This window comes from Centroberyx affinis, unplaced genomic scaffold (assembly GCF_046629955.1).
Source record: "Centroberyx affinis isolate AG114_WGS23_722 - 3 ecotype Tasmania unplaced genomic scaffold, CSIRO-AGI_Caff_v1 ptg002974l_1, whole genome shotgun sequence".
Taxonomy (NCBI): Eukaryota; Metazoa; Chordata; class Actinopteri; order Beryciformes; family Berycidae; genus Centroberyx; species Centroberyx affinis.
The window spans coordinates 291,479-312,564 of NW_027281082.1; the positions used below are offsets into that span (position 1 = coordinate 291,479).

Sequence of the window (21,086 nt, forward strand, 5' to 3'; positions counted from 1 at the left end):
CCTTGATTCAACAATAGATAAACAATGAAATTAAAGCAATAGAGAGAGTTTGAGTATTAACCAGTTAAATAGTCACTTACTGGGAGAAACAGACTCAGTGTATAATCAGTTTGGTGCAAGTTGTCCGCTCCAAGTTTCTTTCAAATTGTTTTCTCTGTGCTAATATTTCTCTTCTTCTACTCTTTGTATCTGTGCTGACACACTGGAAAAGTGCAAAAAAAACAAAACCTACCGTAGTCTTCTGTGGCGTAGAGTTAATGTGTGTGTTTGTTTTTCAGTACCTATGAGTATCATGGTTGGGGTTGGTGTGTGTGGGAGAGAAAGTGTGTGTGTGTGTATGTGGTTTGTGTGTGTGTGTGCTGACTAATGTTACCGCACACTGTTCTTGTACAGTAGTGCTGTAGCCGTTGTGTTTGAGAGCAAAGTAAACATTGTCCTACCATTAGTAAAACAATGTTGTCACCCAGACCTTCAGCTTTCCACACAGGAATGCCAGGAAGGGGTTCAAAGGTTTCCTGCTGCGTGCGGATCAGGCCGATCGATAATAAAAGAGAGCAAACATAACAGCTAAATGTAGTTTCCAAAATCATTTTATTGTTACATAAAAAGTCTTGTCCTAAAAAATCTCAGAAGTGCTTAAAGGAGTTTGGCCCATTGGTCTCCTTAACCAATATGTGATGAGAGGATTGGCACCAAAATCAACTCTGTGGCTCTGCTAGATAGTTAGCATACAGTATGATAAGTAATCATAGGCGATTAGCATTATGCTAACAGTGAGAAGTTAGAACTTGTAGAAGCTCTTATGCTGAATGGATAGTTAATTTTAATGAGAATCAAAGCTTAGATTAGTAAAATACACGTAAAATTGGATAAAAAGATGCACTTTCAATGGCAGAAGATCTCTCTTCCTATGAGACTTCGAGAGTAACTTGTTTACATGGAAAGTGAGCGGAGTTAGCCTGACAGCTAAAGTTTCTGTACTGTTGATTCGTAATGAACTTCACTAATGATGAAGATTGAGATTTTGTTTTCAGAAGTTATGAATCTACAGGTCATAGAATAAAAAACAACAGCAACTTTGGATCACTAAAAGGTTTATCTTAATACTTTTAGGATAATGCTAGTCACCTACGATTACTGAACATATTGTATGCTAAAACGTTAGCATGCACACTGGACAGAGCTAACTACCAGAGACACAGAGATAATTTTGGTGCCAATCCTCTCGTCAGATATTGGGTAAGATGACCAATGGGTCAAACTCACAAAAAGTTATTGTAGTAAAGGTGTAGTAAAATCTTGAATAAAATGAATGAACAAAATGATACAAAACCATAATCTGCTTTGCATGGTTCACAGAATAATTTTAGATAAAGCAAAGTGTCGACACACTCCTTCAACACAACTTTAATGTACAATGTCTCAAGCACAATAATGTTTTTGATGAAGAGACATTTTGCTGGAAACATCGTCCATTAAAGTATAGAAGTATAGAAGTATACAGGCTCTTTGAGATTTCCTTCGCTCAGCACCAACAAAGTGCCGTGTGTGTTTTTCTTCTAGTTATCACAAAATCATTTTCACATCTTCTTATCAACCCTTTTTCTGTCGGTACATAGAGTTCACTGCTAAAAAAATCATAACAGATATACAGTCCAAACCACATCCAGTAAACCATAAGCCCTTCATGAATAACACACTCTATCACACTCTGTATAAAGGAACAGGGCTCTGCAGACTTCAAATCCATTTTTAAAAAACACCAAAAAAACAAAGAGAAATCTCACAAAACAGAGGCAACAGCAGTGTTTCTCTCTGCCTCTCAGGGTCAGACGAGGTTTTCGGACGTCCCGTGGCCCATGGGCGGGAGGAAACCAAGTGTTTATAACTCACATCAACCACAGGAGCATGGATGAGCAGCGCTCACCCAGAGATGAATGGTTTTCCATATTTATGCTTTTGTTCCTCTCCAAGCTCTCGAGGCAAAACACAAACAACTGTTGGTCGACAGTCGCACAAGGAAATGAACATTGTCTGCCTCTTACAGTTTGTCCCTTTGACACGGCGCTTGTGCCAGCAGAGGGGGCAGAGTATGAGGTGGACTGAGGCTAAAAATACCTGAAATGTTAATTTGCTGATGTAGAAGCCTTTGGACTGATTAAAGGAGCCTTGCATGGCATTTTAACAACAATAAATCATTACCACATTAATGTTGCAACATTAGAAAAATGACCATAAACAAACAAGACCGCCAAAATGATTGTCAGCCTCTACCAGCCTCTACACTGCATTTTACATTGTGTGCCACCGAGTTTGATTTGGTGGGAAATCTGATGGATTGCTTTACGGCACAAAACAGGCAGAAGGCGCTGTTCTTCCAGAGCAAACAAGTTTCTGGCAACGGCAGATGGTGGAAGGAGTGAAAGGCCGATGGAAAGATCACTTCCAACATGTTGATCCTCTTCAGAAAAAGAGAAAAACACAGTGATGACAGGGAGGGGGAGGGGCAACAGGAAGCAACAGGGTTTTTGGGAAATGTGGTCTTAATTTTGAGAAACACTTGCACTGACAATACCACTGGTGAGAGATAGAGGCGACCAATCATTTCGACCATGACCTCCTTTGTTTATGGTAATTATACCAAGGTATCACCATTCATTTGATCATGATATACTGATGTTTAAAAATACACATAGCACCTTTAAGAATTGAATGAATTTGGCAGCTAGGGGGCGATGCATCAGTCCTCTCAGTCTGTCCATAGATATTGGCTCTTCTTTGCCCCTTCTTTGTGGACAAAACCTAGAAAATGCATAATTTCTGAGTAGTGGTAGGGTTTGTTCCCTCATGGCCACTCATTGCCACTTTCCAAATGTAATGAAACATACTGTAGGGTCGGGTTCATTCCCGTTCACTTGTAGACACCACAGCTTGACGTTCAAACTCTTCGTTCTCTTGTTAATTGGAAAGTCCATGGATTGCCTGTGAATGGAAGAAAACCAGTGGATAACTTCAAGGCTTTTAAATTTGACAGGGAACAGTTAACTCACTGATAGACTCTGTCCTCACCATATGTTGATTATCATACGTTTCAATCAGATCCTCTTCCTCAGTGAAAGGCGATGGCTCCTTACTGTCCTGCTGCAGAGAAAGCTGAACACAAAGAGAGGTTTTGAGAAAAAGTGTGCTATAGTGGCCCAAATGCTTTTATCGCCATCACAATATTTGCAATCACGACTCAAGCCTTTACCCTTACAATGATGGCATCCTGTGCATTTACATTAGCTGTTTCTAATTTGATGAAGAGGACGGCATCATGGACAGAGAGAAAGAGGAAGTCTCTCGTCACAGTTTCATCGAAGAAGGCAGCGGCTTCCATTTTCCGCACAATTTCATCTGCGGTATAAAATGACAGGCAGGTAAGGGTGAGACAGGGACAGAAGGCAGTGACAGCGAGTAAACAACAGCGGAATAGCAACATAACACTGATTATTAATAAACAAACAGTAGCTTACCTTCACAGCCTGCGATGTAAACACTGACTCCAACGAGCAAGAACTCTTTGATGACCTGTTGAGAAATGGAGAAACAGTGGATTATTTCTAACTTTCTAACTCAAATCAGAACCCACTTCCCCTAAAACCTGGCTTGTCTGCTTCTACTTCAGTTAGTGATTTCCTACGTTTCCCAGAATGCCTTTCAACAATCCCCAGAGAACGGGCCTGAACGTGTTGCATTCAGCTGTGGGTTGTACATGTAGGTGGAGAGAGTGACAGCAATGGCGATAGTGGACCGATAGTTTTTCCTTTTGAGAATAAGTGAGAGACGCTCCGTACTCAAAACTCAATCTGTCTCTCTGCTGCATTGCATTCTGGTCTCTCTCCTGCTCCTGTGGGTGGAGAAACTGGTCTCTCTCCTCTTCTACGATGGATTTCTCCCTGTATGATTGTTGAACGTCTCTTGGTGCAAAATGGTGGCTCTAGAAAGAAAGAAGCCCTCGCTCTTTGATTCTGAGGGACTGACACCAAAACCTGATGTTTACCGCTGATGTTTTAGATCGCTGGAACATTTTATGCTATCAAACTCCATTGTAGCTGCTGGAAATATCTCAACATGACATGATATTACATTGTCCACATTTGGCCAATTTTCCATGGGAATGAAAACAAATACACCAAACAACAAAATGAGCTCAGAACTGCAATTTCTCCAATGGCTGTTTTTGGCTGTTAAAGTGTTTTAGGGTGGATTTTTACTTTAAACTCACAAAGCCTGATAGCTATGAGGGGTGGAAGTAACAAAAAATACTCAGGTAAATGATAAATCACTGAGCTATTTAATCCAATCTCCTCTGAGTTTATCAAGTCAGTTGACAATTTATCGCTGTCTTTTTGAGTTCATATGCAATTTCATCACAGTATTTTTAAATTCACATTCATTTTTATCACCTCTAAATTTATCAGTTAATTTTTGTTACTTCCACCCTTCTGAGGCTCGCCTTAAATGATAAATGGCAATGTTGAATGATAGAAAGTGGTGATAAATGATGAAAATGGCTCAGTTTTTATCAAATCACCACCATTTTAATAAAGTCACTTGCCAGTTTATCACTCATTTCTTCAATTCACATGCATTTTCATCAAATCACTTAACAAAACATCACTCAGTTTTTCAATTCACATGCATTTTCATTTCTTATAGTTTTATCATTTAATTTTTGTTACTTCCACCCCTCATAGATAGCAGTAAACACACAAACAGCAACTCAGTAAAAGTAACACTAGAGTAAAGATTGCTGCTAGTATGCATGATGTACTGTAAGGCTGTTACAAAAGCAGTAGAAGCAGAGCGAGTTGTGTGGACCTGAACCCACCAGTCTCAGGCTCTTGACAGCCACAACATCCAGGAAGGAAACAGCTGAGAAGTCCAGAACGAGGCTGTGGATGCGGACCTTCGGCACCGTCACCCGGACAGGCAGCTCCGACGCCCAATCCACACGCACCTCCACCTCGGCGGAGGGCCGATCCCCTTCCTCGACCTGTCTGAAGTCCCGCCCGCTGTCCCGCTCCCTTTCAAATCCTTTGTTCTCAACACCTAGAGCCGCCGCAGACACAACTTCTCCTGTCTGCAGGATAAAACACACACAGCCTGCACTGGAAAACACTGACGTGACAATTATTCGATTTCATACACGCAAAGATGGAGTCAAATTACCTCTGTAGCCTTCAGTTTTCCTTTCTTTATGAGTTTGTGGATCTTTTTCAGAGCTTTGTTCCTCTTCTTGAACACTGTGACAGCATCAAAGCCCACCTGCAGGACAACAGTAGACACCAATGTAGCTCTAATGCCGTGAACATATGACCTGTGTAGCTCTATAACATGTGACATAGCTGCAGTTTGAGTATTTATAAAAGATGCAGAAGAAGTACACTCACTGTGGCTCTCAGTCGCTCTTTGAAGTAGTCGATGTTGGCAAAGTAGATGGGGGAATTGCACTTGAAAATCTTAACCCCGGGAATTTCTGCAATCTAATCGCTGGATCAATCAATACTTCACATTAATGTATCCAACCATCAGATGTAATTATGAGTTATGTTAAGAGAAAACCTCGTCTTACATTTTTGTAGTCTTTCACGTTCCTGTAAATGTTTGTGCCTGGTATGTTTCCAAGTGTGGAGCACGCAGGACTATGGATGGATGGAAGGGAAACATTACTTTATTTCTCTACAGCAATCCTTAACTCACTTATCTCATCCGGCCCAAGAAAATAACACGAAGCTTCAGGAAGTAATGTTTTAATGTTTCATGATAAGACGTGGAAAAAATACCTCATGAAATCTTCAAGGTCGACTGTGCTGCTATTTTTAGAGAACAAAACTGAAGGCCTTCAAGCCTTTTATTTTACAGTGAAATTTGCAACATGTTATTCACAGCGATAGAGTCTCACTTTATAGACTCAGGACTCTTATCTTGCGATAGAAGAGCTTGACCATAAAATCCTATAATTAAATACATACTGTCTATCACAGGACTCATGTAATCAGTGGCTGCAATATGGATCAGGATTCAGTAAGAGGATGTATAGGAATAAAAACTGTTTGGAGAGCGGGTACAAAGGGTTATAAAGGACAGGTCACCTTGCTATTGGTTACACTACGGTGAAAGTCTTATTAGGGTTATGTGAATTTGGTAGTACCTTGGATATAACCCCAAAGTCTGCGATTCTCTGTTATCTGTTGCTCCGGTAGAGGAGATTAAAGAATTGTAAAACTGAATTTTGAGAATTATAAACATGGAGGAAAGACTGAAATGTTTTCACCTCTTCCTCCCTGACAAAACAAAAAAAACAAACACATGATTTCTGCACAGTGGAAGGGTGTTCAGATTATATTATAAAAGGGGGGGAAAGATTGGAGAGGAAGAGGTGATCATCTTTCCTTTGGATGTCAACATGGTGGCTCGTCACTTGTAGCCACTGGTAACCACTCTCTAAACCAGTGATTCTCAATCTTTTTCATATCAAGGACCCCTAATCTAATCCACATTAGAGCCACGGACCCCCATTTGATGAGATTTTGTCTCTCAGACCCAAATCTGAGAATATTTTTTATTGTTAGAAATGATTTTGTCCGGAATTACATGACTATCTGTATTGTAGGTAGAGAGAAAACAGTGAAACTATGATCAAAACAGTCATTCTTGTACATTCTCTAATTGTGTTAACTTCTTGTAAATTAAATAATGGTGAAGTTTAACAATCCATCAATTTGCTGGGGACCCCCTGGAACCACCTCAAGGACCCCTGGTGGTCCCTGGACCCCACGTTGCGAACCACTGCTCTAAACAGTCCAGGTCTGGCCTTTATTCCTATTCATGATTTCTCATCTGATGTGAATTCAAAGGCAGTGAAAAATAGGTTGTCACCCGAAGAGGCAAGAAGAAAGACTCCAGAATGCTGTTTAGATTGTGGTACAATATAGTAGATCCTCTGGAATCTTTTTTTTTACTCACAACTGAGTCCTGACCACAACAGTTCCCATCTCAAACAGCAGGCCGGCCAGCAGCCCGACGTCCAGCCCCAGCACCACTGAAGCCAGGCAGGTCGCCAGCCAGATGAACTGAGGAAACAACACATTTCACCACCGGCTTTAGGTCACATGACATCCAACCAATGGCTATGTATTCCTTATGAATGAGAAACTGTCAAAACTATTTTACACCAGTGTGACAAGCGTTCCAGTGATGGAGTTGGGAAACTTCATTGCCAAGATATGAAAACAGAAAGGATCGGCTTGAGGTTTTTGTTCTCAAGCCAAACAAGCAAATGACAAAGCAGTATTATTTCAATATTTTGTATCAGGATATATTACCTCTTCATGTTGTTTCTAGATGTTTCTGTTGGATCTCTGCTCTAATTAGCTAGCTTACTCACCTCTATTGCAAAAATGTATTTTATTGTTTATTGTTTGTGTCGACTAACCACCATAAGCTGTACTAGAGATCTATTGATGCTGTAATTCCTTGGTTGCTGAAGTTGATAAAAGTCATAAATTATTGCTATATTACTACATTATTGAACTCATGTCTTATTTTTTATTTTTTATTTAGCACAAACGAGTAATTCAAACAAAATATCCATAACGTATACCAACATCATAAAGAGTATGTGCAAGGAAGACCAAAAAAACCCAGAGGGGCTTAATAACAATCATACATAATTACAATATAGTGTAATAAAACCCCCCAAAAAGTTTAGAAAGAACAAAACAATATGAACAAATCAATAGGTAAAGTAATACTGTTAAATAGATAGTAGAAAATAAGTAGAAGAATATTAAAAGAAACCGAAAATAAAAGGAAAAGCGGAGTAAAGGGATAAAGAGAGAAAACAAAAACAAAAAAATGAAAATTGATTCTATTTCAATGCTGTGTGATTATTTCTGTATTTAGCGTGCAGTTAAGCAGCTCAGCACGCTCTTACACATGAAACACGGTTAGTGTCCCACAGTGTGGATGTGTGAAACTCACACAGTCGGCCCGGCTCTGCCTCCACAGTCGCGGCACTTCGGCCACCTGCAGGAACATTCCTTTCAGGTTAGCGATGACGATGGCTGCCAACACCGACTGTGGAACCAACACACACACACACACACACACACACACACACACACACACACCGAGGTCAGCTCAGCTCTGACCTCCAGTAACCCGCATCTGACACAAGCACAGATACACCCATGTAAATGTCAGCCTGCACAAATGAATGAATATATGTGTGCAAGGGTCGAAGTCACTACATTTACTCACGTTACTGTACTTGAGTAGCTTTTATTACTTGTACTTTTTTGAGTATTAAGTCTGTAATATGTATTATTATGTATTTGTAGTATTAAGTCCTTTTGTTTCTCCTCCTCTCGTCTCTCTCCTCTTGTTTCTCTCCTCTTCTTTCTCTCTCCTTTTCTCTCTCCTCTATTTTCCCCTACTCTTCTTTCTGTTCTGTCTCTCCTTCCTCTCTCTCCTCCTCTCGTTTCTCCTCTTGTTTCTCCTCTCTCCTCCTCGTTTCTCCTTTCTTCTCTCCTTTCCCTAATTTGTCCTCTTCTTTCTGTTATTTCTCTCCTCTTTTTTTCCTCCTCTTGTTTCTCTCCTCTCTTCTCGCCTTTCTCTCTCCTCCTCTTGTTTCTTCCCCTCTCCACTCTCTCCTCCTCTCCTTTCTCCTCTAGTTTCTCCCCCTCTTCTTTCTGTTCTTTCTCTCCTTCCTCTCGTTTCTCCTCATCTTCTTTCTCCTCCTCTTTCCTCTCTCCTCTTGTTTCTCCTACTCGTGCAAGGGTCGAAGTAACTACATTTACTCACGTTACTGTACTTGAGTAGCTTTATTTACTTGTACTTTTTTGAGTATTAAGTCTGTAATTTGACTTTTACTTGTGTACATTTTTACTGAAGTATTGTACTCCGCTACATTTTAAATCACATCGATTACAGAGAACAGATTTTGTGTCTCTGCATCAGCAGCAGAAACTGGACCGATGCGAAACCGTGGATCCATTCACAGTGAGAAGAGGAATCTGACTTTACTTTGTTTCTGCACTTTATTTTGTCATTTCTAATGTTTCCAGTTAAAAGAATCTAGTTTGAACTCTGTCCTCTCTCCTTTTAGATTCACATGGAAAAGAAAAGATCACAGCTGACAACGTTCTTTTTTCTAAAAAGTAACTCAGCTACTTTTACTCTGAATCACTTCACCTAAGTAGATTTTTACACCAGCACGTTTACTTCTACTTAAGTAAAATTTCAGCACAACACACACACACACACACACACACACACACACACACACAGAAGGACACTTTCCTCACTTTCTGCAGAGGCTCTAGCAGGTGTCCTAGTGCCACGATCACAATCATCACCATCACAGCAGAGATAACACCGGCTACCTGTAGGAACAACACACACACACACACACACGCACACGCACACGCGCACACACGCACACACACACACAGCAACCTGAGAACATGTGTCTGTGTTTGTGTGTGTGTGTGTCAGGCTTTGTTTACTGGAGCTTTGTTTTTGATAACTCCTTATCAAAATGCTCACATCATAAAATTAATAGGATACACCAATTCAGCCTCACTGTATCATTTTGATCAGTGTGTGTGTGTGTGTGTGACTACATACTCTTGCTGAGTACAAAGATCACTATCTGCCTGTGCATCACCTTGCACGTGAGTGTGTGTGTGTGTGTGTGTGTGTGTGTGTGTGTGTGTGTGTACCTGACTCCGCCCCCCTGTGCTCTCCTGTACAGCTGTCCTGGACAGAGCGGTGCTCGCCACGAAGCTGGAGAAGCAGCCGCAGAAAACATTACTGCAGCCAAACGCTATCAGCTCCTAAAACACATGAGAGGAAATAGAGAGGAAACATTCTTGGAGGCAGAAATAATCTAATTGAGTTAAACCTCAGTGGGCGGAGCCAAAGAACCACAGTTTTTCAGAGCGCAAGTTAGCTAACTGACAGTTTGAACGGCAAAGAAGGAACTCTGGACAAAATATAAGTAAAAACATAAATGGCAATGACTTCATTAATTCATGACCATGGCATTCATGATGTTGGAAGGTCAGCAGCTAGCTAACTAGCTTACCAAGTTAGCTATAGGCTAGTATGGCTAGTTTGAACTTGTCGGTCAGCTAGCTAACTAGCTAACCTAGATAACTTAGTATGGATAGATTGTATTTTTTCAGTTAGTAGCAGAGCGCTAGGCTTCATAATATTAGCTTCCTCCTCTCTTCTTGTCTTTTTCATTGGGCTTCAGTCTAATGTTACTTAGCCAGAAAACTGTGGTTCTTTAGCTCCGCCCACTGAATTTAACTCAACCAATGAGATTACTTCTGCCTCCAGAGCAGCTCTGTCTCTGAGAAATGTTTGTTAAACTAAAACTACAATCTGGGTCAAACAGCTAGCTAAATCTCTGACACTAGCGTCTTGCCCATTTACACTGTCAAAGTGTTGACATTAGCAATTTTTAATGATAACCTTGAGATAGCAGGTTTATGTTTGAAAATATCCAGACTCTGCTTTGCATTCGTTGGAGTGCAGTAGGCCGATTCACTGTAAATACAACATGAAGCAAACAAACTGAAGCAGACAGGGATAAAGGGGATAAAGTGTTTTTGTACACATATGGCGTCTAGCTGGCACTGCTGTCATGCCCAGTCAAATTGAGCACACATGCCCCCTAAAATATTTCATATCCCCCTGCTGAAAAATAACGATAGTAATAACTTTCATGAGGATACTATAAAAATATCAAAGGGAAACTATAAGCCCTTAAATATAAACTCACTATTGAGTACCATAGACACACTTTAAGTCTCCATAGAGATATTATAGGAATATTGTAGTAGTTTTCTTTGGGGCCAACATTTCTCAGATATTAAATAAACCTTTAAATTTCAGTATTTATTTATGATTCTAATTGTGTCATAGATATGTCTTTAAAGTAATAATCTGCAATATTTTCATATAAACAAATGTCTATTTTCTTACTTACTATTACTGATTGATATACAATAGTGATTCAACCTATATCCAGTTCATAAAAGCTTTTCCATTGTCTGCTCTAAACAGCCGGCGTCTGGTAGCTCTTTCCTGGGAAAAATCCTCTGCCGCACAGGAAGTGATGCGTTTCACGTTTCCGTTTTTTTTGGAATAAACAGAAGAAGACCTGGCTGTTTAGTATGAGCAGCGATAGCCACCATGGCTGAACAGACAAAGAAAAGAGCGCCACCTACAGAAACAGTAATGAGCGCTGAGAGCCAAAGATGTCGCCAAAATAAAACAAAAACAAATAAACTGTAGCCAGTGGCAAGCTGGCAAGTCTCTTTCAAATGTCCTTTTAAAGATCTGCTGTATTTTCTATGGATTTAGATGATGTGAATTTGTGTCCCCTCTAAAGTTTCAGATGTGCTATAATGTGGAATAATTCAGAGTATCAGGGATGGACCGCGGCGTTCCCTCAGGTCTCTGTGACACTGAAGTCACTTTGTGTTTCCCGTGTTTCCCTCGCGTCACGGCGACACTCCCACAGCATGAGAGTTCCTACAGGGGAAGTGGCATTGATTGGACGGAAGTTTGATAAACGCACATGCACAAACAAACACAGGCGCACACACACACACAAACACATGCTTGGACACACATACACAAACACACACACATACACACACACATACACACATGCAAGTTTTTTTATACTATACTTCTATTGACTTCAATTCATTTTTTCACTCTTAACAGCCTTAACTCTCACTTTAACACAGTAATAATAACAGTGTCAAGATAACATGGTAATAACATGGTAATAATTCTGCATAATTTAAATTTTAAAAACTTTTTAAAAGACTTGGAAACACTATTCAGTAGGGAACTGTGGCTGTGTCTAAACCCCCAATCCAAATTTTATTGCACTTGATTTTAATTTGTATTTGACATGATATAGTTTTATGTTTCTATTTTGTAAGTTATTTCCTTTATTATCTGTAACTTTATGTGTGTTTAATTGCTGCTGGCTTGGACTGAGTCTTTACCTGGTTAAATAAAGGTTAAAAGAAAAAAAGAAAAACATGAATAATAAACCCTTTACTTAATGAAGTGAAGGAAACGGTGCTCACATGTCACTTCCTACACTTCCTACACACACACAGGAGCATTTGGATCCTGCAAGCAAAAACATCAATGTATACCTGTTAACACATTCACACACACACACACACACACACACTCACAGACCTGATTGCCATCGATGGTGTAATCATGTTTTGCAGCGTAGACCTTAGCCACAGAAACAGCCACAGCGTATCCCACTACTGCTGTGGAGAAACTGGAGCCCATGATGTCCAACAGCAGCTCGGTGTTTGGAGGCTGAGCCGGAGAAAACCTGTGTGTCAGACAACAAACAAACAAATACACAGCATAAGCAAAGACTGTAAACACTTCTTATTAATAGTGATATGACTGATTTGATCGATTGATTCCTTTTAATTCAGTGTCATGCCGTCTAGATCAGTGATTCTCAACCTTTTTCACATCAAGGACCCTAATTTAGTCCACATGAGAGCCACAGTAGGACCCCCATTTGATGAGATTTTGTCTCTTGGACCCAAATCTGAGAATATTTGTATTATTAGATATGATTTTGTCCAGAATCCCATGACTATCTGTATTGTAGGTAGAGAGATAACAGAGAAACTATGGTCAAAACAGTCATTCTTCAGCATTCTCTAATTGTGTTAACTTCTTGTAAATGAAATGACGCTGAAGTTTAACAATTCATCAATTTGCCGGGGACCCCCTGGAACCCCCTCAAGGACCCCTGGTGGTCCCTGGACCCCACGTTGAGAACCACTGGTCTAGATGCCAACATCTTACAGGACGCATCCATCCATCTCATTCTAATTTGTGTCTAACAAACAAAAACCTATTCAACTTTGATACCACATAAACAGTGGAAATCTTGCAACTCATGTTTTCATGTTTTAACTTAAATTGAAGGTTTACATGCTCCTCTATTAGTTTAGAAGATTTTTACCATCTTTGTGATTGTGAGGCTTTTTCAAAACCAATTAGATGAACTCCAAAATGCATTGGTCATCAAGGTAAAAGCTGTGTTTCCTAGTTCCTCAAAAGATGACATTTTGTAGGTACAAGGTTTTACAGATAGTGAAACACACATCATCTTTTTCTGAGACACATCTAAGTCTCTCATAATCATTTAACCAAAAGAAACAGGACATAATATAGTAAGTAAAAGATAATGGACATTTAATAAAAGGCAATGTGTTGTTTAAGGGACAGTAAATAAAAAAACAACACATTAGGCTATATAAAGATAATACCACTTAAAATGAATTTAATTCCACCCAAATCAGAGAATAGTCAGATTCTGTCCACTTCTGTCAATCACACCACTGATTTTACTGCTGCCACTGTTCTGTAAAGATGCCGATGCTGAATGAGGCGTTGCACTCATTCACTTTAACAATTGATTTACTTTTTGATCCATTGCGTCACGCTCTCTTTGGTGCCGTTATTATTATTTCTGGCAGCAAACGCTACATTCTTCATTTCGACCGTGCCTGCTGTATTACTTAGCGGCGGTGACAATGAGAGTGGGTGAATAAAAATCCCGAGCGTCCTCGGCGGCGGGGGCAGGAAGCAGGAAGTGCTCTCACCCCCTGGGGATGCTGCGGACAATGCTGGCGCCACAGCGAGACTCCAGCTCCGCGGCGTAGGAGACCGCTGCCGCAACCGCCGTCTGAGGGAGGGGCGAGCACAAGAGAGACAGCCATACGTACAAGAGGAGTTATACTGATCCTTGATTGATTTATACAAAAAACATATATACAGTATCAAAAAACATATATACAGTATCAAAAAACATATATACAGTATCAAAAAACATATATACAGTATCAAAAAACAGAAATGCAGCTCTGGAGACATGAATGCATATTAAAGAGGCGATAAGTAAGATTTTTACTGCCCCCTGGCACAAAATGACCACAATATAGAGCTTTCAAAACTCACTTTCTGGCCCGTTTTGGAACAAAAACTTCCCACCCATTGGCATTTTAAGACTCTCCTAACCCCGCCCCTTGCAGTTTCAACTGCTCAACAATGGAGGACGGTGCTACTACCGAGTGACCGGCGTCTCAAGATATTTCAATAACTAAGGCTAAAAAGCCTCATTCTCAAGCCAAAAATCAAACGACAAAGCAATATCATTACTACAGTATTTAGCATGGGGATACATTACCTCTTCACTAGATGTTTCTGTTGGATCTCTGCTCTAATTAGCTAGCTTACTCATCTCTGTTGTGAAAATGTGACTTCATTGTTTTTTGTCAATTACAGGCCACCGTAGCGCAAAGGGACAGGAGAGAGTTTGATCAATGTTGTTGCAATTCCTACTGGTCACCAATAGAGGCCAATAAAGGTCATAGTTTACTTAATGCCTCTTTAATATATTGATTATATATAAATACTGTATATGCTGTTTCATATATTCACCGGACTGCATCTCAATTCAAGTCCAAGATATTCAAGAACACACTTTTTTTTCCTCCTTCAGCCATTTATGCCTAGCATTAGCAAGGTTGAGTCAATACCTGTAGGAATGCAATTGATCAGGTTAGCGTGCTCTAAAAAACCTTCCCAAAATTAATTCATTTTCTTCAAGAGTTTCAGAAAATCTAGATTGTTTGTATAATATTGTCAGCAAACCCTGTATGAACTGTGGATGTGAACAGAGACTGAAGAGACACTAATTCAGTATCGTTTCTTTGCTTTGTGAAACATTCTAGGAATAATACACATTCAAGTCGATACCCTGAACCCACATGACTGACTGCTGTATGTTTAGATATTCTTCATGTCAGAAAATCCAAAACATTGATTGCTATTGTTTCCCTGCTGCCAAAACCTACCACGATCACTTCGATGGGGATCGGCACTGGGATCCTGTGCTGGAATTTGGTGTTGATCTCTTTGACCGACATGACGATCAGGACGGTGAGCAGCCCGGCCAGCAGGTCGGCCATGTTGGCTCGTCGGATGTTGGTGAACACGTCAACCAGCGTCTAAACACAGAAGCAACCAATTACAAAAAGTAGAAGCTTTAAGTGTGCTTTTAAAGTGTACTTAAGTATGAAAAGTGTACTAACTTTAGTCAACTATTAGTTTACTTTAAAGTGCACCATTTGGTTAGTTGTTTGGACTAAATTGGCCCACTTTTTAGCTTATAAAAATGTACTAGGTATACTTTAAGTTTAAGTTTATACCTGTATACATTTAGTATACTTGAGATTGACTCGCACAAATACTGAAAGTGCACTAAGGTATATTTGAACTTCTTGTGACTTAATTGGATGACTTTTCAGTTTATTAAAGTTAGCCTAAATAGCTTATACCTTTTGCAAAAATATAAAAAAGTATTCAACGAGATTAAGTAGAATTAAAAGTATAAATAAATAGGTAAACTTTATTTATAAAGCACCTTTCAAAACCAACTTAAAAGGTGTTGTATAAGAGAAGAAAAAAAATGTAAAAGACAACATAAAAATAAAATACAGAAAAACAAAAGACACAAAAAGACAAACAGACAGACCATTACAAAGATTATAAAGTGCTTACGATAGAGACGGGTACAAGTACAAAGCTAAGTATACTATTTTCAGTACCTTTTGCAAAAGTATAAAGAAGTATTCAAGAAGTCTAAGTAGCATTAAAAGTACAAGTACAAACCTAAGTATACTATTCTCAAGTGTACTTTTTGTAAGTACGACAAAAATAAAAGTGTCTCTTATTTTTTAGTCTTAAAGAACTATACTAACGATGTGTGACAGACTTACATAAACTATAGAGAAGAGTCCGCTGTGGTTGTTGGTGGGGACGGACAGGACGATCTTTAACTGGGACACCAGGACATGGAAGGCAGCGGCCGTGGTGAAGCCGCCCACCAGGGGGTCGGACAGGTAACGCACCAGGAAGCCCACCTGCAGCAATCCCATGAGCACCTGGGGGAACCGCCGGAACCACGCACTTAGTTAACATGCTGCCCTGAAAAGCTAAAAGCCATAACGCAGTAAATAAGAGCAAGACTACTGAATTATCTGTGCTATATAAAGCTTGATTTTTTTTTTTTTTAACTTTTTTATTACACCTTCACAGCTGTGTTACCTGTAGCAGGCCGACCAGCACAGTCATAGTTGAAGCCACCATGACTCTCTGAGCCTCCATGGCGTCCAGATCCACCGCCACACCTCCAGCCGCCGAACCGTTCACATCAACGGTTCCATTGGCAGGAAGCAGGAAGTGGTCATCAGGGGCGAGGGTCAGCACCACAGAGCCGACCATCAGACAGGTGACTGGAAACGGCCCTGAGGGGTAAAAACAGGCTTATGAGGCGTGGAGATATTATAAAAAAGCAAGTTGAGTCAGAAAACTTTGTGGCGAGATTTGTTTGTTCAGGAAGCGGAAAGAGGCAGAAACCCATCAGGATAACAATGTTCACCTAGTCCTAATTAAAGGGGCAATAAATAAGGTTTTTACTGCCCAGTAGCACAAAATGACGATAATATATCTGCAGGGTGTTGATAGGGTTGATGATCAATACCAATGACTCAGCGATGACCTCACCAGGTGCTGAGATTTCTCTCTTTCAAAGCTCACTTCCGTGCCGACACTCTGTGTTTTGTACTTCCCGTCTGTTGGAGCTTCAAGACCAAAGTGATCTAGTAAAGTCATGAGCACGAACTCTGAAATGCAGATTTACGTGCTGTGCAAGGTCACTATCGTTAACGACAACTAACGAAATAACGAAAACTAGGTGTGAAAAAACATTTTCATTAACTGAAATAAAAATAAAAATGAGGCTTTACAAAAAACGAGAACTAACTGAAACTGTATTGTGTGTTTACAAAACTAACTAAAATAAACTAAAATTATAGAGAAAATGTCGTTAGTTTTCGTCTTTGTCAGTTTATGTCATACATAAGCCTATATTTTGAAATTTTGAATCTCGCCCCTGACAAATACCCCATATTACAAAAAAGACTAAAACTAACACTGAAACTAATAAAAACTAAACTAAAAGGAAGCATTTTCAAAAAATAAAAACTAAACTAAACTAGCAAACCCACTTTAAAAACAAATTAAATCTAAACTGACATTGAAAACAAAAAGTCAAAACGAAATAAAAATAAAAACTAATGAAAAATGCAAAACTATAATAACCTTGGTGCTGTGGACACAAATTATGTGAAAATTACATTCCTCCACTACGAATTCGGTTCTGTGACAATAACACAGATTGGATATGACATTTTCAGCTAACAATTGGGTAGCGTTAAGTTTAGGCAACTAAAACAACTTAGGTTAGTGAAAGGCTTTGGTCATGGTTAAATAAGAAAAACTTGAACTAAAATTTTAGATTTGACTCATGGTAGAAATTTCCTTCATACAAGCTGGGAATTTAACTCCGGTCTCCGGCATCGAACTCATTGCCCATCCACCACCTCAACCGAAACACCCTTACCTTCCACTCAGCTACTTCAATATGATTTATGGGAATACATAATTTTAACACTTTGTGCCACTAACATGTAATTTGGTGTTAAGAAGTGCCGTTCATTTCATGTTTCATGTTGTACTCAGTTTACCTTTTTTTTCCTCCTTCCTCCTTTCTTTCCTTTTTTTTTTTTTTACCTTGTGCTCTATTGTATCTTGCTGTACTCGGTTTACCTTCTTTTCACCTCACTGTTTTAATCTCTTATTCTCATCTCAAAAGCCCTTCTAGGGACGGGTGTTGCAAATTAGCATCTGCTATAAACACTATGATACTTGCATCGGATAGCTGTTCTCACTTTGTCTATGTATATTGTATCTGTCCCTATCAAATGAACCATAAATAATAATGTATTTGTGTGAGATCAGGTTGTTCAAGACACTAGCGGAGGAGACCAATAGAGGTCGATAAAGCTCCCATAATGCCTCTTTAATCTCCCCTATATATTCTCGTTCCAGTAGGTGCTGCATGTTGAACCCCTGAACTGAACCAGCAGAAAAAAAACACGGTAGAAGCAGCCGGATGTGTCGGACTCTTCTCCAAAAAGCAGAACAATCACCGTGTGGTTTATCATTTATGTTGAACCTGCTTTGTGTTTGTTGAGCGCTGAAAACACACACGGGGAAATCTGAAAACCGTTTCCAGCATCCCTCCTTCTCAGACTGATGGGGCTTTCACAGTATCGTAGTGTAATACTGTATCTCCGATTTGCCTGTTCCTCTCACATTTACGTCAAAAAGATGCATTTCCTTGCTTATACCCACTGGCAGGAAACAGGGGAGGTGGTTGCTAGACAGGCGGACCCACCGACAGAGACGTGTCTGGAGGTTCCCAGGAGGAAGTAGGTGAGGATGGGGAAGAAGGCTGAGTAGAGTCCATAGACCGGAGGCACAGACACCAGCAGAGCGTAGGCCATGCCTGAGGGAGACAGTTAGAGCAGTGGTTCTCAACGTGGGGTCTGGGGACCACCAGGGGTCCGTGAGGGGGTTCCAAGGGGTCCCCAGCAAATTGATCAATTGTTAAACTTCACCATTATTTCTTTTACAAGAAGTTAACACAATTAGAGAATGTAGAAAAATGACTATTTTGGTCATAGTTTCACTGTTATCTCTGTTATCTATAGAAGTGGAATTCTGGACAAAATCATTTGGGTCCGAGATACCAACTCTCATCAGATGTGTACTAAATTAGGGGTCCTTGATATGAAAAAGGTTGAGAATCACTGAGTTAGAGGGAATAAGAGGAACACATATGGGTTCCACCTTGATGTACCACTAAGAACACAAAAACACCACTGGAGGAGTTTCATGACTGACAGCACAAAAGGAGGATAGAGGAAAGGTTACTTAAAGGAATATGTTTTTGGGAAATTACTGTGTTGGTCGACTTAGTTGTTAAGTGATGACAACATAGACACCAAACTCATCCATGTATCCCTGGTAGATCATTTGCCTCAATGCTTGATGCTAACACTTTAGCATACACTATATTGAGTGATAGTAGGCGACTAGCATCATCTCAAAAGTGAGAAAATTAGAATAAGTAAAATTCCTACAAAATATGGCATTAAAATAACATATTGTTTTAAACTACCGGGGACTACTTTCTCTGTATCCATTGGAAGTTAAGGTGGTGGGTGATGGGAGACTGTGTGCAGCTAAAAATCACTGAGCAGCGGATGAATACGAGGTTTCTCACCCGAAATAGTTCCAAAAAATAAACCAGTTGTATTGAATTAATGATATTTCATTCTCAATTTATACATTAACAGGCCATATAATAAAAACTACTAACAACTTTTTTTATTACTGAAGGTCAGTCTTCTTAGTTTGGATAATTCTAGTCGCCTACTATCACTCAACATAGTGTATGCTAAAGAGTTAGCATGATCTACTGGGGACACATGGGTGATTTTGGTGTCTATGTTCTCATCACTTGACAGGTAAGCTGATCAACAGGCCAATCTCCCAAAAACATGGTGTCTTCTTACCACTTGTACAAACTGGATCATCTATATCTTACTAAATGATACTAAACAATGAACACCAGGTAATGTTTTTTACCCCAAAATGGATTTGAAAATGCACATTTCAAATACCATCAGGAACACAATATACATCTTATATATCATCCCCACCTGTTCCCCAGCTATTTAAAGTCAGTATACAGTAACAACAAAGTCCAATGTCCCACTTATCAGCCCCTGACCATCTGACACGTATGTCCTCTCTTTGTCCTGGATACATGACTGATGTACAAAACACACTAATGCCAGAGACTGCGTGGGATTTCATTACAAATCCACATGTAGATGGGCGGGGCTTCAAGAGGCACATGCAGAAAAACCTGAGTTATAGATCTGAGCATACAGTGAAAGATAATATTTTACGAACATTTACAGATGACGCCACTTTTTACTGCATGATTGCTGAAGTACTGCAGCCCATAGAAACATAACTAATAGTTAGAGTGGTCATCCTTGAGTTGCTGTGGTGTTTCTGCACCTCCCAGAGATCACCTGTCAATCAAACAGTGTGGGCGGAGCTTGGATTTTCTGTCTCTTTTTCTCTCTTTTTTAGAAAGCTTTCATAAACTGTCTATCAGTTGAATCATTATTTTGTTTTATCAATCAGTGATAGAGAGTAGCAAAACGGACATTTATTTATATGAAAACATCACTGATTGTCACTTGTCACTAAATAACAAAGTAGTAATATGGCAGCAGTGGAATACACACCTTGTAAGCTGCACACCAGACCAGTGCTGATGCCAGAGATGACATCACTGGGGAGCCATGCCCTGATTGGATATCTGGGGAGCCAATCAATGACAGGAAACATTCCCTTCAGCATCCTCAGGGTCTGCCTACCAGAACAGCTGCAGGGTGAAAAATAGATGATAAGAATTTGGAAATTTAATATATAGATCAACCATCACCTACCGTATACACACACACACACACACACACACACACACACACACACACACACACACACACCAAACGGACCTCCCACACATTCGATTGAGCTTTTCCCTGAAGGTCTTCTCCTCTCTGATCTGCCGTTCGTTGTCTTCCTCGAACATGTGGTTGGAGTAGATGGGTCTGGAGACGCAGTATTGATTCTCTGGAGGGTCTGGATCCATCGCTGCCCGCCTGCTGATGGAAAACATGAACATTAGCTACTATTTTATTTAGTCTTTATTTATCAAGAGAAGGCTTGTTGACATTCCCTTTTTCCCACGGCACACCCGAGGGCATCACAAGGCAAATTCAGGTCAGTCAGTCAGTCAGTCAGTCAGGTAACGCTTAGTGAGATGACAGTTTGTGAGATGACCTCTAGGGTTAGGGTTAGTCTCTGACTAAGAGGTGGCCTCTCTCCTATGGGCTAAATGTCACATTCAGTCCACTGATAATGCCATATTGGATCCCACACAGAGCCACACTCTTCACTGTCAGTTTACAGACATC

At 40.0% G+C, this 21,086-nt stretch overlaps 1 protein-coding gene across 1 annotated transcript; it reads right to left on the reverse strand.

Annotated features, from left to right (window-relative positions):
• Positions 1-2,958: 2,958 nt before the first annotated feature.
• slc26a4 (solute carrier family 26 member 4) lies at positions 2,959-20,761 on the reverse strand. The gene is made up of 20 exons (XM_071537004.1): positions 20,625-20,761; positions 20,355-20,494; positions 18,425-18,535; positions 16,231-16,430; positions 15,903-16,067; positions 14,979-15,131; positions 13,725-13,807; positions 12,283-12,430; positions 9,771-9,884; positions 9,354-9,431; positions 8,029-8,124; positions 7,012-7,118; positions 5,618-5,687; positions 5,436-5,528; positions 5,215-5,310; positions 4,874-5,125; positions 3,516-3,570; positions 3,251-3,411; positions 3,070-3,153; positions 2,959-2,982 (listed from the first exon to the last, which is right to left on the reverse strand). Exons 1-20 carry the CDS (start codon positions 20,759-20,761, stop codon positions 2,959-2,961), a joined length of 2,367 nt encoding a protein of 788 aa, XP_071393105.1.
• Positions 20,762-21,086: the final 325 nt, after the last annotated feature.